The sequence below is a fragment of the Delphinus delphis genome, chromosome 1, assembly GCF_949987515.2.
Source record: "Delphinus delphis chromosome 1, mDelDel1.2, whole genome shotgun sequence".
NCBI lineage: Eukaryota > Metazoa > Chordata > Mammalia > Artiodactyla > Delphinidae > Delphinus > Delphinus delphis.
Window position 1 is genome coordinate 134340882 of NC_082683.1, and position 24943 is coordinate 134365824.

The 24943-nt window shown below is 42.2% G+C and overlaps 2 protein-coding genes across 7 annotated transcripts in view; one reads left to right on the plus strand and one right to left on the minus strand.

Moving 5' to 3' along the window:
- TOR3A (torsin family 3 member A) overlaps positions 1 to 13308 on the plus strand; it is a 45993-nt gene extending 32685 nt beyond the window's left edge. Inside the window, exons 5-6 of one of the 3 annotated variants that reach the window (XM_060034697.1) lie at positions 3460 to 3584; positions 11870 to 13308. In XM_060034697.1, the coding sequence (XP_059890680.1) occupies positions 3460 to 3584; positions 11870 to 11937 (193 nt within the window). In that variant the 3' untranslated portion in view covers positions 11938 to 13308. Of the gene's footprint in view, positions 1 to 3459; positions 3585 to 4172; positions 5097 to 11869 lie in introns of those variants that run through there. The other 2 variants (XM_060034689.1, XM_060034678.1) reach the window with 2 other exon arrangements.
- A 1288-nt stretch (positions 13309 to 14596) lies between these two features.
- The window catches only part of ABL2 (ABL proto-oncogene 2, non-receptor tyrosine kinase), a 102192-nt gene continuing 91845 nt past the window's right edge, over positions 14597 to 24943 (minus strand). For 2 of the 4 annotated variants that reach the window (XM_060034666.1, XM_060034658.1), the window contains 7 exons: positions 23893 to 24070; positions 23092 to 23276; positions 21953 to 22105; positions 20980 to 21069; positions 18093 to 18266; positions 17315 to 17548; positions 14597 to 17005 (listed from right to left, as the gene is read on the minus strand). In XM_060034666.1, the coding sequence (XP_059890649.1) occupies positions 15849 to 17005; positions 17315 to 17548; positions 18093 to 18266; positions 20980 to 21069; positions 21953 to 22105; positions 23092 to 23276; positions 23893 to 24070 (2171 nt within the window). In that variant the 3' untranslated portion in view covers positions 14597 to 15848. Of the gene's footprint in view, positions 17549 to 18092; positions 18267 to 20979; positions 21070 to 21952; positions 22106 to 23091; positions 23277 to 23892; positions 24071 to 24943 lie in introns of all 4 variants that reach the window. The other 2 variants (XM_060034650.1, XM_060034641.1) reach the window with 1 other exon arrangement.

Genomic DNA, 24943 nt, shown 5'->3' on the forward strand with positions numbered 1-24943 from the left:
AGAAAGCAGCACCTCTAAACCCCAAAGTTTTCAGCTAGTCTAGTGATAGGTGGGGGAAGATAGATGGTGTCTCTGGACTTGATTTCTACAATAACCTTACCTGTGTGGTGAGGACTCTTATATTTAAAAGAAAAGCACAGCTGATTCAAATTGATGGTGTAAACAAATCCAGTGGTTTAATCCTGAAAAAAATCCTAAACCTGCTATTTGAAGTGAAGTCCTAGCGGCTCTGCTGGCCCCCCTGCAAAGTGGTGGTGTCGGATGGCGGAAAGGAGGAGGTGGCAGCTGAAGCAGGGGGTGTAGTGGGGAGCGGGGCTATGGCTAGAGTTGCCCCAGCACTCAGCCAGTCCTTCATCTGGGCCTGAGGAATTTGGGGCCCCTGGCCAAGTACTAACTAACTACTTGGTTAGTAGTTAGTAACATTGACTAACTAACTACTAACATTGACTACTTTTGCCCATTTCTACCAAGTACAGAAGGCTCTGGGAATGGAGTCACGGGGCAGGACAGGCACAGTGGGAACTCTGGGGATCAGAGCTACTGGCCTCTGCCGTTGAAGCTGTAAAGTGAAGAGGGTAATTAATGCCTGTTCTCTTTGGGCTGCTGTCAGAAAAAGAATGGATAGAAAGGGCTTTGAAAAATGCAGAGAACTATACAAATGTCAGTTACTCATGGAATCAAAGGCCTTGTACCCCAGCACACAGCAGGTGCTCACAGAAGTGTCTATTTTTTGACTGACCACTGAATCCAAGGTGACCTAAGGAGGGCTTCTTAAATTGTCTGCTTCAAGGCTCTCATCTTACAAATTAGGAAACTAAGGTTCAGAGAGAGTCAAGTTTGTATCTGTTCTTCAGGGAAGACTTAGCAGTTAAGGCTGGGTTTTGTGATCACAGTTCTGGAGAGGTCTTTGAGCCTCTTTCCTCTGTGGTGAGATTTCATGTCGTCCTGTCCCGGAGCCAGGGGAGAGAGTTCGTTTCTAGAGGTGCCTTCTGTCCCTTGATCCCTTCAGACCTCCCAGTCAGCAGGCAACCTGGGAGGCTGTGCAAGGGAATTGAAGTGTTCCGGGAAGGCAACATCTGTTTAAAGGTGTAATTGTTGGTGCCTGAGGAGCTGAAGACTAGGGGTGGGGTTGGAATAGAAAAGGGGCCCAGGTTATGTATTGGTGGGTGAGATAAAGCCTGTAACGTGGAGGAAGAAATTCAGAAGGGAGGTGGAGATAGTGTAGATAAACATGCAGAGATGTCCATTTAGTCAGTAAACATTTAATAACTATTGAGCGCCTGATAGGTGCTAGGCACTGGGTTACCACAAACAGGCTAAGCTTATGCTCTCAAGAAACTTAGTGTCAGGTGGCTTTCTGGGCAGAAATGGGGAAGGCACTGGAGTCTGTGCCCCTGGGGCTGAGCAAGTGAATCCTCTTCCTCTCCCTTTCACCCTGGATGCCTGTCCTGCAGCCCATGGAAAGGTAAACCCACCTTTGCCTCCTGTGAGGAATGCAGGATTGGGCAATCCCTTGGCAGTGGGCAGGTCTTGCCTCAGCTGATGCAACTGTGGTCTTGCATGTACACAGATGACCTGCCTGGCAGGCCTTCCTGCAGGAGGAGGAGTCGGGCCACAGCTTCAGGAAGTAGAAGAGTGTCGTCATAAGCAGCTTCCCCAGCTATAGATGCCAGGGGAAGTCTGGCTGAGCAGCTGAACTTGAGCAGGGAACCCCCCAGCCTCTGTAGCTGGGGGCTTATGGCCTCAGGTAAAATCTAGCTCAGTGGTCAGCTTATCCATTTGGAAGCCAAATAAAAAATAATGAAATCTAAGACATGACACCATAAAACTCCTTGAAGAGAACATAGGCAAAACATTTTCTGACATAAGTTGTGGCAATATTTTCTTGGATCAGTCTCCCCAGGCAAAAGAAATAAAAGCAAAAATAAACAAATAGGACCTAATCAAACTTAAAAGCTTTTGCACAGCAAAGGAACCCATCAACAAAACGAAAAGACAACCTGCTACGGAATGGGAGAATATATTTGTAATGCAACCAACAAGGGCTTAATTTCCGGAAGATACAGACAGCTCATACAACTCAATATCAAAAAAAAAAAAATCAAAAAATGGTCAGAAGACCTAAATAGACATTTCTCCAAAGACTTACAGATGGCCAACAGGCACATCCAAAGATGCTCAACACTGCTAATTATTAGAGAAATGTAAATCATAACCACAATGAGGGGACTTCCCTTGTCCCCTCACAATTCCAAGCAATGAGGTGGCTCAGTGGTTAAGAACCCACCTGCCAATGCAGGGGACACGGGTTCGATCCCTGGTCCGGGAAGATCCCACATGCCGCAGAATGACTAAGCCCGTGCGCCACAACTACTGATCAGCCCACAGGCCTAGAGCCCATGCTCCACAACAACAGAAGCCACTGCAATGAGAAGCCCGTGCACCACAATGAAGAGTAGCCCCCGCTCGCCGCAACTAGAGAAAGCCCGCATGCAGCAACGAAGACCCAACGCAGCCAAAAATAAATTAAAAAAAAAAAACCACAATGAGGTATCACCTCACACTGGTCAGAATGGCTATCATCTAAAAGTCTACAAATAATAAATGCTGGAGAGGGTGTAGAGAAAAGGGAACATTCCTGCACTGTTGGTGGGAATGTAAATTGGTGCAGCCACTATGGAAAACTGTGGAGGTTCCTCAGAAAACTAAAAATAGAGCTACCATGTGATCCAGCAATCCCACTCCTAAGCATATATCCAGAAATGATAAAAATTCTAATTTGAAAAGATACATGCAGTGTTCTTTAGCAGCACTAGTGTGCTGTTCTTTAACATCCCAGTTTTCATAGCAGCACTCTACAATAGCCAAGACATGGAAACAACCCAAATGCCTATCAACAGACGATTTGTTTAAGAAGATGTGGTATATACACACACACACACACACAATATGGAATGTTAACCTGCCATAATAAAGAAATATTGCCTTTGCTGGATGGACCTAGAGAATATCATACTAAGTGAAGTAAGTCAGAAAAAGACAAATATTATGTGATATCACTTATATATGGGACCTAAAAAATAATACAAATGAATCTATATACAAAACATAAATAGATCCACAAACATAGAAAACAAAGTTCTGGTTACCAAAGGGGAATGGGGGGGTGATAAATTAGGGGTACGGGATTTACAGATACTATATAAAATAGATAAGCAACAAGGATTTACTGTATAACAGAGGGAACGATATTCCCAACAACAATATTATAATCACCTATAATGGAAAATTTTCCCAACAATATTGTAATCACCTATAATGGAAAATAATCTGAAAAAATATATATAAAACTAAATCACTTTGTTGTTCATCTGAAACTAACCCAATATTGTAAATCAACTCTACTTCAATTTAAAAAAATCAACAACAGAATCTGTTAACCGGGCTTGTCTCTTTCAGTAACCTTGCGGGCAATATCATCAATGAGGTAGTCCTGAACCTGCTTAAGGCTGGGTGGTCCCGGGAAGAAATTGGGATGGAGCACTTGGAGCCCCAACTCCAGGCTGGGATTGTGGAAGCCACAGGTAAGTGACTCCCAGCCTTGCAGAAAATAAGCCTCTGTTGAGAGGGGAGGAGAAGGGTGATGCGTATGTACTAGAAGGTGTACTCATGAGATAGGGCATTCAGGATCACAGAGGATGCGTCATATAATCATCTCGTTGTCAACTTCAGATAGGCACTAGAAAAGTGCCAAGAAAGCTGAAGTCCTTTTCTGAAAGTCCTTTGTAAGGGAGTAGTTGGCCGTGGCCATACAGGCAGTGGTCTATGGAGTATGCAGACCCTGAGGAAGAAAGTCTCACTGTGAGAGCCTCAGTGGCTCAGCCTCCAGTTGGATAGGTAGGGTCACTCCACCTTCTGCTTTCTGCCATCCAATGAAACCATAACCTGGCAGGCATAGCCCCTCTCCCCCTCTCACACATCCAGTTAATCATGGCCCTGTTTCCCTAAAGGAAGACACAGTTGCATAGTTCTTGACATAAAGTTCAGACAGCCCTCCTGGAGTTGGCATATAAGAACAAACCTTGCCCAGGCCCAAGGGTGGGGGACACCTCATAATTCCAGTTGGGTTCAGCCCCAGGTCAGACTCCATGTAACTTTGCTCTTGATTTTAGACAGTGGCTTTGGACACAGCTGTCTTGTGAAGGAAAACCTGATTGACTTCTTCATCCCCTTCCTGCCACTGGAGTACCGTCACGTGAGGCTGTGTGCACGTGATGCTTTCCTGAGCCAGGGGCTCCTGTATACGGAAGAGGCACTAGATGAAATCGCCAAGATGATGGTGTACGTCCCCAAGGAGGAACAACTCTTCTCTTCTCAGGGATGCAAATCTGTTTCCCAGAGAATTAACTATTTCATGCCTTGAGAGCTAGACGACAACTTCCCAAAGCTGCCTTCCTTCCACTAATAGGATCCTGGGGCCTGTCAGCACACTGTCCAGGACGTAACGGGTTGGAGGGGCAGGCTAGCATCCAGCAGCCACAAGCACAAGTGGTGTGTAAAAGGGAGGCCTTAAATCAGAGACAGAGCCAATTCTTAAAATCACTTGGTGCCTTACAGAGCCACATTCCAAAATGTGGGCCAGCTGGTTGGAGAAAGTCATGTGGGAGATAAATCCCAAGGATTTATTAGCATATCAGCTCCTGCCTGCAGATGCCTGGACTTGGGGGTTGGGCCTGAGGCTGCAGTATCCTCAGCGACAGAGAAGGGAAAAATTAACTTCTGCTTACCAGTGGCAGGAACTGGGTGGGTTAGCTTTCAAGTTGTTATTCCCAGAGGGAAGCTGATCAGCTTCTATCTGTGAGATCAGGAAAGAGCCTCAGGCTGAAGGAAAAAGTGCAGAGGAAGATTTTTTTTTTTTTAAATCAGGTCAGTGTAGGCTAAGCCTTGTTCTGCTCTGCAGATTTAAATCAATTAAAATTATTTTTTTTTAAGTTAGGGACCTTGACATGATTTTATCATATGTAAAGATTAAAATTTTGTATTTTTCTAAAACCCTCGGCTTACTTACCTTCTTACTGAGCCCTAGTAATTGTGCTCACTCAGCAAAATTCCACATGCCAGGTAACACTGATGGGGACTGGTGGAGACGGGGGACATATACTGGCACTCACAGAGCTGACAGGGTGACCGCCTCGTCTGCCAGTTTACCACAGTTTGCTTTGGAACCACATCAGCTGAGCCAGGCTATCTCAACCTCTTACTGAAGAGGCATCCACAGCATACTGCCCTTATATATATGAAAACAGCACTCCTGTGCTCCCAGCTTTAAAAAGAAAAACAGTCATCGTTGAGGAGTGAATGGCCATGTGTAAATGTGTACATTGTGCCTCTATACACAGGAGGTGCTCATTATGTGTTTTTCCCCTTCCCTTGATTCTTCCCTTCTACCACACTTACGGAATTACACACGGCTCTTTTGTATGTGTCATCACCTCACGTGGCCCTCTTATTTACAGTCCTCCCAACCCTCTCACCTTTAGCCCTGGTAAAATGGAACACTTCTGCTTCTCTCCTGTTTAACACTTTATTACATTCATTTACTTGAATTCATTTACCTCTAGGTTAGGCAGTACCTAGCCTGAGCAATATTAGATACCCAATCAATACTCACATGAATTAAAGGAACTTAGTTTTACACCACCCATGGGACAGACGTAAACCTGGCCTAACTGCACAATAAAATGGGGGCCGGTTTTAGGTGCTGGCTCCTTGTCTCACTCCAGAGCATTTCAGGAACAGCATGCAGCCACCCAATCCTGTAACATGCTCAGATCTAAACTCTGTAAATACACACTTTAAAAGGTATGTTCTATAGCTTTAGGTCTCAGAGCCACAGAGCAGCTGACATGCTTTTAGCACTGGCCAGCCATGTTTGATGTCATAAACATTGGGTCTGAATCTCATACCTCGGGAACCAAAACAAGCAGCAGGCTGCAGTGGTTCCGAACACTCCTCTGGAGCCAGACTCCTCTGCTCAGCGGCTCCGCCACTTGCTGCTTGCTGTTGAGACCACGGGGAAAGCTACTGGCTTCAGTTTAACTTTGGTTTCCACTTCTGTAAAAATGAGCATAACTGTACCCACCTCACAGGGCTGTGAGAATTAAATGAATTAATATTTATCAAGTACTCAGCACACAGAACTTTAGGTGTTTTAAGAATAATAAAACCTAGTAAAACTGCTGTCAGTTTTGGCACCATACTCAAAGCCCAGGCTGGGCCTTTCCCTCCATTCTAATTCTTGGAACCCTGCAAGTTTTGTTTTAGGTAACTAACATTTGCAAACATACCATGTGTCATACTACATGCTAAGCGCTCTATAGCCTAGTCGATACCTCATGTAATACTTAACACTTAGGGATCAATTTAATCACCATTTAATGACTGAGAAAATTGGGGCTCTGAGAGGTTAAATAACTTGGGTTAAGTCACAGAGCTAGTCAATGAAGGAGTGGGATTCAACCCGGGCAGTCCAACTCCAATTCCTATGCATTAATGACAATGTTTCTAAAATGATTTTCTTGGCAAATGCCATAGCCTCGGGTGTGGAAAGTGTGTGGAACAATGGGAGGCTGGAAAGTGGGTGGAAACAATGGGAGGTTCTCCTTGAATGACTCTGAAACAAGCCTTCCTAAACTAAACCAGAAATGCTTGGGAGAAAAGGACCGAAAGTGGCATGTTAAGGAGGTGTATAAACTGATGCTTACAGGGTCAGGGAGGACAGTTTTTCCTTTTCCCCTTCTAGCATCTTTGGCTGGCCTAATAATTAAATTGACATAAGATTAACAGGAGAAAAACAAAAGTTTAGTAAAATGTACACATGAGAGAGACCCAGGAAAACTAACTCCAAAATGGCAGAAACTATCACCTTAACTACTATTTTCAGCTAAAGACAAAAGCAGATATTGGGGCTGGTAGGTCAGTTATGGACGGTTACCAGGAAAAGCACAGTAAACAACTGTGAGGTTGTTATGCAAATTTACGTCCTCACCTCCTCCACTGATAAGTTTCTAGAGTTTCATCCTCCTCTTCTTGGTAGAGCAAGGGAGACACCCTTACAAATGGAGATTTCCCTCACAACTGTAAATCTCTTACAAAAGGGTAACTTAGTTACTCAGGTTTCGCCTGTGTCTGCAGTTTCTTAAAGATAACCAGCTTAAAATAACCCTTATGCCAAAGAGGCATATTTTGGGGTGGCAAATTCTGCTCCCCTACAACAGCCATTCTGATTGGACTGTATGTGTGCATCGCTTGAGTATATCCTACTCATCCTGAATTAAAATGTTACTTCTAAAAGCAATGAGTCATTCATTTTTTTTTAAATTGAAGACCAAGTCAAACAAGACTAGAACGTTCCCTGTGAGGTTCTACACTTACTCCATTAATGCTGCTTTGGCTCAAAACATTTTTACAACTTATTTGAAACTGTCCTCAGAATGAACTTTGAGAGAATTAAGCCTCATTTTACAGTCACCTCATGTTGGATGGATGGACAGACCCACATACACATCACCCACCTTATGTATCAGCTGGGCTCCAGATGATGCCTTTGGCCATTTCCAAAACTGTAATCCATCAAAGGGTGAGTAGCCACCCTCATAGAGGACCATTCTAAAGAATATGCCAGAGGGATGCTTGCTAAAATCAGCTTCTTTACCTTACAGATATCTATTTTATGTAGAGAGAGAGAGAAATTATGCTTAGATTACCCATCAGTTAAAATTATAGGAGAAACACTCCAATCACAAGCCCACATTGCCAATAAAATATTGCAACCTTTATTTAAAATAAAACACAAGTTGGCAAGCCTTGTGAAACAGGCAGACAGCATTCCCCTTTCAAGGGCCTCATTATTTACATCAAGTTTAACACTGTTAGCAGTTCACAGTCAGACAACAGGGTGAAAGTATTAAATTAGAAAAACAAAACACCTGAAAATATATTACAATAACAATTAAGAACAAATACCTGACAACACTGGTAGTGTGACCCATGATTGATGTGTTTTCAATTAAATCCCATATTGTCTCACTGTGTCCCCTTAGCAATGCACACAGGGGTAGGCCCTCCAGACTTCCCCCTCTGTGCACCCACCACACATACACCTGCAGGGCGTGACCTTTGGTATAAATATTAAACAAGTTTTAAAGAATCTGAATCATACGTTTTAAGGACAAACTTCCATCAACCACCTTGAAATGTTCAAACTTATTTTTGCCAAGCAAGCACAAAACCGGGGTTTCTCCACTGATAGTCATGACAGAATCAGACTGCAAAGAAGGAAAAGCGTGGGGTCTACCCAGGAGACAGGGGGTTCTGAGCATGCATTAACAGCTCAGTCGGCCTGTTCATGGCAAACACACTAACCAGGGCACAGCTTCCATTCACCACAGGGAAAAATCTGATTAACTCCTCTCTCACTCTCCTCCTTTCTTAGTGAGCACAACAACAGTGTATGTACGTAATGTGGACTCAATCACATGTACCCTCTACACAGATCTGAGATATGAGGGTTTTCAAACATATGCCCTAGAGAACTGTTAAGATGAGTACCTCATTGTTCCTTCTAGCTGCTGAATACTCATTTCTCTGAAGGACAATCAGCCTAATCAGGGTGATTTCTCAAGACCTCAGCAAATTTCCCTCATGATGAAGTCCCAAGAAGAGTGGTCACAGTGAAAACTGGTTTGTCAAAATGGAGGAAGGCTGGTTATCTGGCCCTCATCTACCGGAAACATCTGCCTCTTGGCATTCTTACCACTTACAACACACGGTACGGTACTTCAGAATTGTACAGAATTTGGATTCTCCACCAATGACCCTAAAGCACTGCAGGATCCTGCAGTACCTTCTGAATCAAGAATAAATTTATGTGGCATATCTGTGTTATTGTTGTTAGAACTGCTGAAGACTAATTGCCTTTATATGTGAAAATTTTACTAACCAAAAGTCCCATTCTGTAACTAAAGTTTATGACATGATTTAAAGCTCCTGAGGCTCAGAAGCAAATCTAAGCGAGCTCCAACCATACACACCCTTGCTATCTCCTTTCTTAAAGCCTGCTGGCATTTGACAGTCCACCTCCACCGTGTTTTAGAGTTAAGTAGAATGATCCAAGACCTCAAGCCCTGTGCGCATAGCTCAGCAGCTTGGAATGACATGCAGGATCCGGAAACTTGCTGCTTCGAGTACAATGATGAACAAAGAATCTCAAAGAACGGACATAGTCGGTGTGCACGTGTGTGGGGCCTGGCCTTTCAACTTACAAGGAGATGTCCCTTCCCTTAGATGGTCTGCAGGTTTGAAGATCTGCTCACACGCCATCTGTGACCTCAGGCTGAGGTAACAGGGCCTTGCTACTGTGTTCAGGTCACAGAGCAATGGAGAGGGTAAAGGATATAATTTTTCTAGGAGAGGTAAACAATTTCAAACTCATAATTGTACATAGTGCGCTTGGAGGGTGGGAAGGGTCCAGTTAGAGCGTCCTCCCCCCAGCTCACCAAGGGGATGGAGAAAAGTGCAGCAATTTACCAAATCAGCACCCCATGTGGAGAGAACATCTCACTGATGGGGGCTTTGAGCCACTGCCACCAAAAAGTTCATTTCCACCAGTTTTAGTCTGATATTTGTGCAACATCAACCTAGCTGACAATCTTTTCTTCTGCAAAACACATGAAACCCATCTTTGAAGGCACAATCCTCTAGGAATGATCTCTACCACTCCAAGTCAGCCCAGAATCAAGATGACCTGCCCAGGCCTTCTCACCCAGAGAGAAACGTTGGATCTTCTTACCCTGATTATCACAGGGTGGAATCTTCCCTAATTTCCTGTCCTTTGGATCTAGGATATTGAGTCAGAAGTGAAGGAAATATCATCTTGCACACTTGTTATCTCAAGATACAATGGAACATATACACCTCAGGTGGGTGGCATGAAAACCAGCAGCCCCAGGGCAGAAACTCATCTTTTGGGACACTGCAGTAAACTTCAGAAAAGACAGGCTGGAGCTAAGACAAGTCACTTGGGTAGATGCTCTGGAGCAGGGTGCAGCTCATTCCGCAGCCCTGAAATCTACCCCCCGCCCCCGCCAAGTAATACAGGAGGGCAGAGGATGGCAGTGAAGTTCTGGCTGTAACAGAGCTGCAACAAAGCAGATAACAGTAATTGTTACTCCAGGCACTGTTAGCTTGCCAAAAAAAGCTAGCCTTGTATTATATTTTTAAAAGTCTGATAGCTGGAAAACTGGAACTCTATCCTGACTGTTAAGAGTGGGACAAGTTTCAGAACCAGCCCAAGGCCTCTCCTCTCTGACCAGTGAGGCCTACAGCAATTTCCCTGTGTTGTCACGTGGAAGGTACAGGCAACCTTAGGGCTGCCTTTCCCTATTTCTCCCCTGCTCCCACATATCCCAGACTGAAGCAGGAATTTACAAAAGAACTGAGCTACTGGCTTGACAGAAGCTAAGACAGAGATATAGATAGCTGAAGTCCATCAATACATACGAAGAAACTTATATCCAGAGAAACTTACCTAAAGATGACTGGTCATAACAGATGCTTGGAGCACAGAGATGGCCCCCAAATCCAGGTAGAACAAGTTAATGTAAGCAAGATGATGAAACCCCAAAATCATCAAGAATAAAAATGTAGACAACCCTGTCAGCTCAACATGGACTCCTGGGGGAGCATAGCCTGATAGTAACGATGACATCGGTAGCAAAAATGGAAGGGAGTGGGAGAGGTCAGAATGCAGTAGAGCTACAAACTCAGATGTGGCCACCAAAGCAATTTACTCTTTTTCTAAATAATTTAATAGGTGAGCTATGTTCAGCTACTCCTCTTAGGGGGAAAAAAAAAAAACTAAACAGGGATGATGAATATCAAGCTCATCTACATCTGGTAGGAAATCCCAGAAAAGTAATTCCCAAAGTGCACTGGTTCTACAGCCATCCCATCTCTGCCCCCACCCCACCCCACCCCCAAAAAACCCAACAAAACTATGCAGGACATAGGTTAAAAAAAGACACTGTCAACATGAACAGGTAACGAGTCTGCTCCCACATTTAGGGTACTAAATGGCTGAGCATGTGCTGGACAAACGTTCAAGGATGAGAGGGCCACACTCTTCTTGAATCAAGGTCCCTAGAAGAGCTTCTTTGTTCTGGAGTGAGTACATGTTACTATTTTTTAAAGATTAAACCAGAAAGTTGGTCCCTAGTTTTCTGAAGTTATTCAGCACTGAGCTACAATTTTAGCAAAACACTTACTATACCTGCACATATTCATTTAGCAGTTTCATATTTAAAAATGTGATAAATTACAGAGCTGATTGTTCATATATCTGCATTTTCAGGTCCCCCACAGGCAAAAGCTTGTAAGTCAATCAACATCTAATTAACTGTTTTAACTTCTCAATAGACATTACTAATACAACTTTATAGTTATATTACACTTGATACTTTTCTCAAAGTGCTTTCATACACATTACCTCATAGCTATCAAAATGATATGGAACAATAAAGTTTGCTTTTTTTTTAAGAAAAAGGAATGTAGGACTAGGTTTTTTAAAACTTAAGTTGTTATTTCTTTATTACAAAGTGCAGATTGCTGTGTCGCTGAGGTCTGTCCAAAAGAATGACCCCATATAATTTTTTAAATTACTGAGTTCTACTGAATGCCTGCTTTGCTAGTGTTGCCATTACTCAACATTCAAGTCCCTTAAGGTCAGGGAATGCCAGGAAGGTGTGCTTTAGAAAGTGTGCAGCACTGTGCAGACTGATTGTCTGAGCCTTTTTTTTTTTTTTTTTTGCAGTGTCTCACAAGGCAACAGGAATGGTGGAAAGACCCCACAATGAGAAAGTGAATAAGACCCAACTCTAGCCTTGGCTCTGCCACTAATTAACTGCTCTGAGAATATGGGCAAGTAACTTAACCATCCTCTCTTCCAATTTCTTAAGCTGTAAAAAAAAAAAAAAAGAGTTGGGATATTGCTAGTGTTCACACAGTGCTGGGTGTCTGAAACACCTGGAGAGATTCTTGGAAAACACACTGGCTGAGACCCAACCCCACGGGGAATTCTTGATCTGGGGTGAGGCCGACGCATCAGGTTTTTTGTTGTTTTTCTTTTTTTAAACCCCAGGAAATTTTGTTGCACACCCTTGGCTAAGACTCACTGGAATAAGCGTTAATAATAATAGTAGTAGTAGTTAACATTTATGGAGTACTCATTACATGCCAGGCACTCAAGCTAACTATTCTACACACATTATCTCATTTAATCCTTACAACAACCCTGAGGTAGTTACTATTATTATCCCTGTTTTCCAATGAGGAAACTAAGGCCCAGGAAGGTTAAGTGACTTGCCTTCTAGACTGGCTTTAGAGTCTAAACTCTTAACCACTATCTAAACTGTATCCTTGAAGCTCAAAATCTCCATGATTTTGTTAAATAAATATGGGTGGTGCCTTAGGAAAGTCAGCATTTTATTAACTGGGCACTATTTTACTAGCTAACTTGCAACTGAATTGTAAGAAAATTCTAACTTAAACCCCATAATTCAGCTGAGAAAGGGTCTCCACTATAAGAACCTCAATGTCATCTGGAGAAACACTGAATAAATTTCTCAGGGCCAATTTTTTTTTAAGGCTATATCTCTGAAAATCATGATGGAGATCTGTAGGAAAATATACACATTTTTACACAAAGCCTTTTAAGAAAATACTTCACGTAAAGCACAATCAAGATGTATTCTAAACACTGCTTTTTAAGGTAGTAAATCTAAACTGAAATCATATTATCTGTGCATGAAAAGACTGAAGGTGTGGTAACCCCAAAGGTATACAATACGTATAACCACTTTAGAAAGTTTTCAACACCTTGTAGAAGGGCTTTTGCTATCTGCTTTGTTTTCAAACTAGATAAGAATTAAACTACATTTTCAGTTTCTAAAAGCAGTTTTCTCTGCTTTGAATTCAAACTTTTAAATTTACCTATGGTTATTTAAAAAATCTGGTCCTTTTCAAGTAGATAATGGAAAAAACCTAAGTTACACTTTTATAGTAAGTTGACAGTGCCTCTTTAACCTGAACCCTGAGCCCTCAACTCCTGAAGTTACACAGTTAAAGCATCACGTGGCTGGGTGTGCTACAACAGTCAATGCTACTCTTGACAGTGATGAGAAAAAAATCCATTCTGTTCATGAACTTACTGAGCACCTACTGCGGACGAGGCAGAGCCAGGTGCGGCACCTGAGAAAGACCCAGCCCCCACCCTCAAAGACTGTTCTTCGATGAGAAAACCAGGGAGCTTAAATACACTCAGTAGTGTTCCTCCAAGGCTTATTTTCAGAGCACTCAAGGAAAGATCCCTTGCTTTAAAAAAAAAAAAAAAAAAAAAATCCCCTGAAAAACAATTAGAATCCCTCAAGTTGCATCCACAATGACAGGGATAAACTTAAAAAGCAGCATAACAATATTCCAAAGTTTTAGCTTTCCCTGCCCCACCCTTAAAAGGCTAATTGCTAAAACGATTTCAAGTTTATGGAAATATATGATGAAGGAGAGTGGCGAAGAAGAAGGTAGGAGGACTTGGTTTTTAAATCCAAGTTAAAGGGAACTCTTCCAACCATTATAAGGAGATTAGCCAGATCACTAGTTGCCTGTGCTCCACCAGTAGGTAACAGACAGACAGGGATCACCCAACCCCTGAAAGGAATGCCCGGTATTGTCTCCTCCCTTCTTATCCTTCTCTTGGCCTGGGACTCCTCTGGAACACCCACAGTAAGAATCAGTTCCTTTCTTTCTAATGAAAACTAAATTTCCTCCTTGGTCAAAGATGCCAAACTCTATCCAAAACGCTTTTCCCCCCTTAGTATTCTAGCCCAATTAGTATAATCTCAGCAGTTTTAAATTTCATTATCTGCTGCTGAGCAAAGAAGAGAATGAAAAACTTGTATTCATATATAACAATACTGCACTGAAGAGCTTTCCAGAGAGACTCTCAAAGGGATAACTATACACTTATTTGCAAAACACCCTTGATAACATGTATCATTACCTCCATTTAATAGATTAAGAGATGGGGCTATGGCCTGACAGTGGATCGATGACAGAGCCAGGAAGAAAACTCACTGTTCATCAATGTTGAATTCCTATCTTCCTAAGTTAATATTCCTTTGGGAGGAAAAAATGTATTTTTTTTATATTGCGTTCTCCTTGGAGGCAGGAATGGAGAGGGCATAAAGTTTTAAGAAGAGAATGAAGTGGTCACTGGAATTAGACCTGATGTCGAAAGTATTAATAATATCTAACCAATTAGACTTGGTTCTAAATTAAGAAGTGATCCTAATTAACTTCCATAACAACAACTGAATAGGGAAGGAAAAGGAATCATTAGGTTTCTGGGATCTAATTGGTGTCCCCCGAAAATAACTTGCTCCTTCAACTATGCATTCTTAAAATAGAGGTGAAATGATAAAATAAATATCAAAGAATATTCCCAATATGATCTTTACAAACAAGCACAACAATTGGCAGGGGGAGTATGTGAGAGGAGAAAAGCATGTGAGAATAATTTAGGGTGATTCATTTGAAACTGTAGAGTGAGAGAATGCTTCTCCCTATTCTCCACCTAGATTGGGTCTAAGGTGATAAGGGAGGGAGGGGAAACAGCCATTAGGACCAAGCCAGCTTCTCCACTCAGTCACAGACCTCTAGGCTGACCACTGGATTTCAAGAAGACACCCTTTCCCTGGCATTTTAGTTGATAAAGAAACATATAGCTGCTCAAGTCCTTTGCCGGTATGCCAGTATGCAGGGGCACTGTAACAGAAAAGGATTCCCCTGTGAGACCTGTACATGACCATTGTTTTCAATAATGTTCAGTGTTGGTTAATGCCCTGAATGCTGCCAGGAATAAAGGAAGACAGCCTGCCCAGCAAGGGGGAGAAAAGAATTACCAAAGAGACTCCTATGCCTATGGTTTACAAGATAGGCACCAACAAGCAGAAAGCCAATCCTGATCCATTTGGAAACAATATACTAGCCTGGGAGAAGTGGCTTCTGCTAAGTAATGTAAGATTTTAGGAGAAGGCTTCAATCTCCCTAAATATACTTCCCAGCATTCTTTACCTCCTGTACCAATTAATACACCATGGAAAACAGGACAGAAGCATACTGACAGAACCACATTTCCCAGTTTTGCATCTAGCCATCTGATCTGCAGTTCTTACTGCAGCAGTGACCTGTGGAAGCAAGGCTAACAGTAGCTTCCAACAGCCTTGAACAAAACTTCTCTTGGCACATTCCCAGCTTTCTTCTGTCCCACCCAATAAGTTAGATGAGTTGGAGCATAATCACCATTAGTACCTACTGGGGCCCCAAGTCAATTCCCTTCTGTGTGGTGCAGAATGAGTGCCACAGCCAACGCACTGTCTGGGCACAGTCCCTGCGGCCCTGCTGGAGCAGCCCTAACCAGCTCACATCACTCCAGGTAAGAAGGGCTGGATTTGGTTCTTCATGGCACGACATATGCATGTTCCCTGATGTCCCAGTGCAGCTTCCAATCCGGTCCACAACTGCCCTGCCCCCATCTATTTTCCCTCTCCTATGGGTTTTGCTTTTTGTTATTTTTGAGATGAACCTGTAAACGTGAGAACTCAGAGATCTGAGGTACTTCACAGAAACACACTCAAGTATCAGTCTTCCACTTTTTGAAACGAGAACACAGGAAAACAAGTCCCTTTTCCTCTCCCCTCAGAAATGTGTGCATCTTCCCACCCGGCTAACGGTGGCTACCTCTGCACCACATCACTGATTTCCTGTACACATGACAGTAAGTTGTTAAGGACAGGGTTTGCCCCGGGCACACCAGCAGCTGCAGAAGACACCTGCAGCTCCTGCAGGCTGAGTTCCAGTTTGCTCACAGCCTCGCGGAAGGCAAATTTGTTGCGAGTTTGGGGGATGCAGTCCACATAGCCTGAGCAGTAGTCGAGCAGCTGGTGTCCAGTGTCCACCAGCTGGCTGTTGGGCACAGGTTCTGTGATTGCACTGGACAGTAGGTCAGCACATTCCAGCAGGGCCTCCTTACTGATTTTGTCAGCTGAGATTTTCTCAGCCACCTGTCTGGTTTTTCTCAGAGCCACTTTAGTACCTGCTGTGCCATTGGCCATTTTCGCTGGTGAGATGGAAGATGTGGGCAGAGGCACTTGAGGTGGAGGCATTACAGGCCTCCCAGCTTTCCCACTGATGGGCACTGCCCCTGGAGCCGCCTTCTTCCCTCCCTCCTGTGTTTCTGACGTGGGCTCTTCCGTGGAGTCTGAGCACACGGTCGGATGCTGCAGTAGTCTCACCCCTGGCGGCGGGGGTGGGGCACACTTTGGTTTTACCCGGCGGGGTCGGTCCTTGTCTCCAGAGGAAGTGACCTGATGCTCAGACAAGAGCTTGAACTTATTCCCCTGAGAGTCTGTGCCGATGAGCTGCACGTCAGCTGGAGTGTGCTTCAGAGTGGGTGAGATAAGGACTGGCACTTTGTGGTTGTGAGTGGTCGGGAGGACCGCCGCAGCCTTGGCCGGGGCAGCCCAGCCTGTCTGCTCGCCATCCTCTGGGACTCCAGCCATGCCAAGTCGTGCCCCACCATTCCTCTCTCTGCTCTTGGGGGCAGCTGCCACTCCAGCCACCCCCAGCCCTGGAGAGTCCTTCTCTGTAATGGCTGGATCCCCAGAGGGGGTTCTGAGAGGAAGAGCGGTGGCTCCTCTGGGCAAAAGTTTGGCTTTTGGTCTCTCCCTGGTCGGAGCGGCACCTTCCTCTGATTTTTTGGGAAGCATGTCACTGGCCCTATCCACATTCTCTTCTGGCTGAGAAGAGGTGGACACTGTCCTTTCCAGCTGGAGTTTGGACCTCTGGCAGTTCCTGGGAAGGGTCATTGCCATCCTATCCTGCTCTGGAAGCCCTGAGGACATGGAAGATGTAGAGTTTGACCTTGGAAAAGGCTTGGAAGTGTCATCACTGGCTGTGGGTTTACCTGCTCGTAAGCCCAGTGTCTTTTTGATTAAGCGTGGTGTGAAGAAGCCTGTGATGCCAGACCACCCACCCCCAGCAGCGCCACTGCCCCCACCCCCGCCACTGTCGTCATTACAGAGGTTCCTCTGTGCAAAGCTACCCCCATAGCACTTGGGTGGCACCAGATTCGCCTCTTGCTGGGCAGCAGTAAAAGAGAACCCATCAGCATGCTGTAGAGAAGCAACAGATGAGAAGTTACCCGTGAGTTCATATTTCTTGTGGGGCTGATTCTCCATTTCTCGGAAGGAGCTGCTGCGTTTGGGGGGTGTGGGAGCATTTCTCTTTTTCATGAAGGAACTGAAGAAGCCTCCCTTCCTATCTCTGGTGAAGCATGTCTCTTTGGCATCTTCCAAGAGGCTGCTGGGGGACTTGTCTCTTTGCTTTCGAGGCAGTGCTGGGGACCCACTGGGGGCCTGTGCACTTCTAATGAAGCCTGATAAAAAACGGCCAATCAGTAATGTGAAAAATAAGAAGTGACTCATTTGAGTTACTAAGGCTGAACTGTAAGAGTGCTGTTGGCATCTATTAAATGTCAAGTGTTAGCAGGACTCAGAGGAAACTAATAAATACATTATCATTTCACGCTATTGTTCCAAATGCAATATGGGATATAAACGGAAAGAAATAATCCGCTGGTTTTTACCTCGGCATTCAACTTTTCTCTAGAAACTACAGCACAACCTGCCTTCATCTATCAGACTCAATGAAGAAATTGTTGCCGGAACTGTAAAGACAGTAACTATTTGGGAATCAGGAGTTTAGGAGATGGAGTGGGAGGCAGAGTTGTATGCTGGACGGACAGATCAGGACTACTAACACTGGCAATGCAGATCCGAGGACTAGAGTGGTAAATAAAACAGAAGCCAGCCACACTTTCCTCAGGGAAAATGGGCAGGAAAGTGGAAATAAAGGCATCATACCCCAAGGCTCTTTAAAAAAGGCAGTTTGACTCTACCTGCCTACGGACTCATTCATACCTGGTGCTGAACTGGAAGCAGAATTTTCTGTGGCATCTTGTGGCCCTTCAATATTCTCCTTGTTCTCCCCCTGTTTCTTCAGCGTCCGGGTCTTAGAAGGAAGTATAGGTAATCGGGGCAGATATGGAACAACAGATGAGGAGGAGGCAGCTCTCCCAAGCTCCTCGGCTACCTCTGTGAGGAAGGCAAGGGGAATAATAAAAAGAACAATTTCATGACCAAAAAATGGGAGTTTCTCTTTTCAGAAAGGCATACAACTGAGAAGAACTGAAGAATGGAGTATAAAATATGTAAGTGGAATCACACACTATGCACTTTTTGTGTCTGGCTTCTTTTGCTCAGCATTCTATCTGTAGACTCATCCCTGTTACTGCATGTGGCAAGGGTTTTTCTTGTTGCTGTGTATTGTTCAAATGCATGAATACACCAAAATTCATCCATTCTCTTCTTCATGAATATTTGTTTCTAGTTTTTGGCTATTATGAATATAGTGCTAGGGACATCCTATTGTACTATGTGTCTTTGGCTTCAGTGTTATGCACGTCTGCTGGGTATAGGAGCAGGTAGGTCACAGGGAGCACATAAATTCAGCTTTGTTGGGTCTTGCCAAACCTCCCCAAACTGGCTAGACCAATCTACATCCCCACTAACTTGTATGAAGGTTCTGGTTACCATGCATGCTTACCAAAGTTTGATGTTAGTTTTTTTTGTTTGATTTTAATTTTAGCCATTCTGGGATAGATGTGTAATGGCCATCTCACTGTTTTATTTTGTACTTCTCTGATGATGGGTGATTTTGTGTGCTCATTGGTCATCTGGATATCCTTGTTTACTAAGCGCTTGTTCAGAGGTTGAACAAAGCAAACGGATGTTTGCACATATTTTTATTTTCAGGTTGCGCCTTGCATAAAAAGGAAGGTAGATACAATCCATTCCATTTCATGCCAGTGAAGCAAATGAGGCTCCTGAAAATGTGTTCACCCCACTAGTAAGCCTCAGCTGATTAAAAGCAGTCATGGGTTTTGCAGCTTTTACTAATAAGGCAGACATTGCTATTCATTCCTGAACAAAAATGAAGTATGGATCAATTAAATTGTGAATTTTTGTAATTAATTTACAATTTTTTTTGGTAATTATTTTTCAAAACTGACCCCCCACAAGCGTGGGTACACGGCACATAACCCAAGCCATGCCAGTGAGATTCCTTTCTCACAGAGCAGCTGCGAGACAGACATGAGGATGCTGACAACTGTGTTCTATGCCACCTGGAGGATGAGATTAACGCAGAAACAAACGTAAAGAGATACTGGGTGGGTGAAGGTGTGGGAAGGAAAGAGAAGAGGGAAGGAGACCTGAAGCTATTTGAGTCCATGGCTTCAAGTGACCCTGAGGTTAGCGCCATCCCTGCTTTTCCATGGTTTGGTTATGAGGCAATAAATCCTCCTCTTGTTGCTTAAGAAAAGTTTGAGCTAAGTTTCTTTCACTTACAACTAATATACATCCTTTTAAGGTAAGAACTGTGTCTTATCTCTATGTCCTCAGACCTAGTATAGTGCTTACCACAGATTAAATACTTAATAAAATGTGTGTTAAATAATGTTAAATTTTTTGCTTAGCAATTTTTAATTGAAATTAGCTTTGAAAATTGATACGGTTGCTTTTCTAAAAGAGTATAACATTTTCAAGAGAAGCAGAAATATTTAGCTAAGGATTCAACAGAAGTTAAACGTTTACACAGAAGCACCCAATTCTTTGACCAATATTTACGACTTCTACCACTTTGACTGCATAGGATATAAAGCAACAGAGGAAATAAGACTGCTGTGATAGGCAGCTGCTCAATCTGGCCCAAAGGGCAAGCTGTGCCCTCCCCAAGCTGCGGAAGTTCCATACATTAAAGGACGAGGATGAAAATACTTTTCATTAAACTTTGGTGTTGTACTTCCTCCTTTCTTCTTACCTAGACATGATAAATCACTAAGGAAGCAGACAAAAATCAGCTTAGCTGATTTCTTCTTCTAACATTTTTAACTTGAACTTAAACAGTATGTTCTCTGTTCAATTATGAAGGAAAAGAAAAATTTGAAAAGTATGTATACAATTCTGGAACTACACCAAAATGTCTAACAGGCAAGTATAACTAAGAATTGTTTGTTTTTAGCTCTCTAGGAATAGTCTCCCTCTGTTTATAACAAGTTTATTGTTTCACTTTTGCAGATAATTTTAAAGAGACATTATACACAGAAGTAGAAAACTTCCTGTATGTGTCCATATACTTGTTTGTTTTTTAGATAAGAAAAAGATTCTCACTATTCATAGCTTAACATTCTCATTCTAAACTTTCTGTGTCAATATATTTAAGAATATCATTTTAACTACTCAATTACATGGATATAATAATTGGCACACTATTTAGATTGTTCTTAATTTTTCAATATTATAAACTAGACTCTGATGTAACATCCTTACAGCTAAATCTTTGTTCATACTCTTAATTATTTCCTTAAGATCTATTTCCAGAAATGGAATTTCTGGATATTGCTTTTATGACTTGGTTCTGTCTTTATAGGTGTGGTTTAGAGTTGAAATATTTTTCATTCTCATTTTTTCCTCTTCTCTTTCCTGCATTGTGTTAATGCTTAACCGCTGAACTTGAACTTATACTCTTCCTGAAAAGACTGAATTAATTTCTAATTAATATGAGCTAGAGACACAAATATACATCTTAAAATAGAAAAAAAAAAGCAAAACAAGAATAATAAAGGCCAAGAATTCAGTATCTTGAAATGGAGTCCCAAATTATAAGAATCTATAATTTTTGAAATGTTTTTATCATCCCCAGCACTCAGAACTAGCCACCACTGACAGTAAATCACCAGATTCTCACCTTCAGAAATGCTGGAGTCATGGAACATGGTTTCAAAAGCTTGATGTGTTTCAGCAAAAGAGGGCCTGTCGGCAGGGCTCCACTTCCAGCCTATGTAACAAAAGAAGAACAGTATTAAAAGCTTCTTGCAGGAATTAAATATTCAGGGGCACCCTGATGGTGAGTTCCATGCATTAGGACACATGCTTGTTAAAGCAGAGTTACAGCAAGTTCACAATGATAGTGAGGCAGCTGTTTCTTAGTTCCAGACTCAGAGGTGTGATGAACCCACTTTCTAGGGCCAATCCTTCTATGTAGCCTCAGCTCCTATTCCCTCTACTATAGGGATGCAGAAGGGTGGGGAGATGGTTTAGAAAATGACAAGTTTTCTTCCACTGGAAAAATGAAAAGTAGTAAAACCTGTCTTTAAACTCACTCTTATAAATAATCAGTTGTACACATTCAGAAACATAACAGTATATCAAAGGCGGAACTTGGAATTCACAGTTGACAAAGACAGGGCAGTAGGCAACAACAATGCTCAACGGGAAAATAACAAGACATATTCAAACACACTGCAGTTTAATTCACTACTCACCTTCCTACTTTCTCATCTTTAAGAAGTCAGATGCTTTTATTCATCACAGAAGTCAATTTCATGCATTCTCCATAGTCTTTAACAATCATTTTATGTAGCTGAAAGCAGCCCTCCCCTACCTAATCTCCAAACCCAATTTCTTATTATCCTATTATATATGCAAATGTTTGTGGAAAATTGGGTGAATATTTGGGCCACAGAGAATGACTCTTTGGATTCCAATAAGACTCACTGGTAGAGCATACGATATCCCAACAGGCTGATCACTGACTAACTCTATGTCATGAGGCTGGACACAATCTTACAACACTGAGAGGAAAAAATGTTTTCAATTTTGTTAATCATCCTGAATTGCTCACTTAAACCTTCAAAATTAAAATATGCAAAAATACTCACATGCTCTCATAAGTTCATACACCTTAGGGGGACATCCTTCAGGCTGTTCCATTCGATATCCTTTTTCCAGCAGATCATAGACCTGAGACAGGTCAATACCTGGATATGGTGACATTCCATATGTAGCAATTTCCCACAAGAGCACCCCAAAAGCTGCAAAAGGGATGAAAAAAAGAGCTTTATATTTCTTCTGATTTATTATTTATTTTATACCATTAGGTAACTTCTCTTTCAAATTGTGGGTAACATTCACACTATTACAACATTAGTATACTCTTATAATTCTTACAACATGACTTGTTCTTCGAAGATATCTTCCACAGGAACACTTCACTGAAGGAACACTTCACTTTAAAGACAGTTTTCTTTAGATTTCCCAATTTTTATTTGGATTTCCTTTACTTCAATGAGGGAAAGTAAACCATGACCATATAAGAAGTCTGGGGCATAAGCAAACTATTCTTGGAGCAATTTACGACCTATTTAATGAATTTCAGAATTTTTAAGTCAGCTAATACTAGAGGAATAATATAAAAATGGACTCATTTAAAATCAGATAAAATTCACATGTGAAAAAAGAATTTGCTTGATTTTCTCACAGGTTATTCCTGAGTTTGAGATTTCTGGTAAAATATGACCTAGAATCCTCAACTATTTCCACTGGCCCACAATCCAAACTTCTAGACTTGTTCTTTCCCCCGAGTCTCTACTAAATCATATTTCTTTTCAGGGCAGTAGAAACAAGATCAGTTACAAGGACAAATTCTAGATGAAACTTCATGCCTTCCTTGAAAAGAGGTTGCTACTCTGTGTCACAGTGCTCTAGAAACAAGCAATAAAGCCTAATGTGGAAAACAGGGAGCTTCACAGAGAGGATCATTAGAACTTCAGTGCAATATAATACCTAGACTGTGAGTGCTCTGAAGGCAGGGACTTTTTTAACTTTTTTCTTTACAACTTCTTTCTACGGTAAGTGCCTCGCAGATAGTACATATTTAATAAATGCTTGCTGAATGACTGAAGAAGGACGGGTGTAAAGGCAAAGGATACTGATCATATAAAAGAGAACCTCTAAAGAATTAAGCATTTACTTATAAAGAAAATGACAAAACACAGAAAAACGTCCCTTCCAACCTTACCCCAGACGTCAGATTTAATTGAGAAGGTATTGTAGGCAAGACTCTCTGGTGCTGTCCATTTAATAGGAAATTTGGCTCCAGCATGAGCAGTATAGGTGTCTCCAGTCATCAATCTACTCAAGCCAAAGTCAGCCACTTTTACCACATGGTTTTCTCCCACCAGGCAGTTACGAGCTGCAAGATCTCTGTGGGAAAGAGAAGCCAAATGTGATTCCAATCAGATGGTTCTGGAAAATGGTCATGAATGCTCTGTTATCGGTTCTTTGTGCTACAAGCAGAGTTGATAAGTAACTGTTGACAGATACAGTGTTTTACGAAAATTGCTGACATGGTAGAAAGCCACTAATTATACATCACTTGTAGAGTACTCATCAAGAGGCGGTTATGTGATGCCACAATAAAGCAGGCTTCAGAAAACGGGTTCCTATTTGTAAGTACAGTGGGATAGGTTTCAGAGGTGAGTAACATATGCTCTTCTACAAGGTTTCAAGTTCTTTACTAAGACAGAAAGCTATTTTTAAACTTAAGCCGCTAGATGGAGCAAAAAGATCTTGGATATAGCCTCGGGCAAAATAAACAGCTTTCTGTTCTGAGAACAGCAAAGGCCCCGCATTAATACTTTAATCAGAATACACAGTAGGTTTATAGGAAATGACATTACAATGGTCCCTGTGAAAGAGAAAATTACTTTCCTGAGTTATCTGAAAATTTCTGGGAAGGTTCTCATATTCTTTCCTTTATTTGCATGTCAGGCAAGGCAGCTTCATGGTTAATCATAGGCGATAATCAGGTTTTACACACCTATGGATGAAATTCTTCTTCTCTAAATACTCCATTGCAGAAGAGATCTGAGTGGCCATGTAAAGCAGTACAACTGCAGTCACCTCTTCTCGGTTGCATTCTCGGAGATAATCAAGCAAGTTCCCATAAGGCATGTATTCAGTCACAATGTAAAATGGTGGCTCCAAAGTACATACACCTGATAGTTCAAATAGAGCTTGCTTTATTAGTATATATTCAAACACTCCAAACCACTTTGGCAAGAAAAATGGACAATTTTTAAAGTCTAGTTCAGCCGTAATCTTTTCCTTTCTTGCCATGTCATTCTCTAAAAATAATGCAGCGAAGTTAAGAAGCTGGCTGATTGGAAGTCTCTGCTTCCATTGATATCACACTCTGGAAATTCACATGCATTTTGAGTATACGCCTGTTTGAGCAAAAGCAGTTACTTGTATTAAGGGGTCAGGACTACTGATACTTCTAGAGTTCTGTACATGCCCACAATTCCCATCCTCAACTGCATGCTAACAATGTTTATCTAAAAGTAATAGCAATTGTGCATATGTTGAAGGCTGTGTGAGCCCAGACTGTAATAATGCTTTTTAAAAAGATTATAACTGTTTCCATAGTTAAGGATTTCACTAATACATGGAGGACTCCTTGTAAAAAACCAAAAGAAACTACTTCCTTTGGGATAGTTTGGTGCAATGAACACCCGAAGAAAGTGGCCCTATTTTTAAAAGGCAATGGTTTCAGTCAAAGGTTTCTCTGTGATCTGAATAGGTGAGAAGCCAATCTATCACAGCACAGCACTTTCTGCTTGTAAAGGTAAACTGATGGGCGGTCACAATTTTTCATCTTAGTCCTTTGCTTAATGCCTCTTTATGACTATGATAAAAGAAGGACTTTAATCATAGACCTTTGCTTAATGCCTGTTTATTTTGCAAAAACCTTTGGGACAGTTTTTGGTTTAGTATCATTTTGAATGATTCTGAACTTTAGTCAGGGGCAATTACCATAAGCTGGGCAGTTTTATACATTGCAATCAATCCAGGTCACTGTTTGTTGGGTA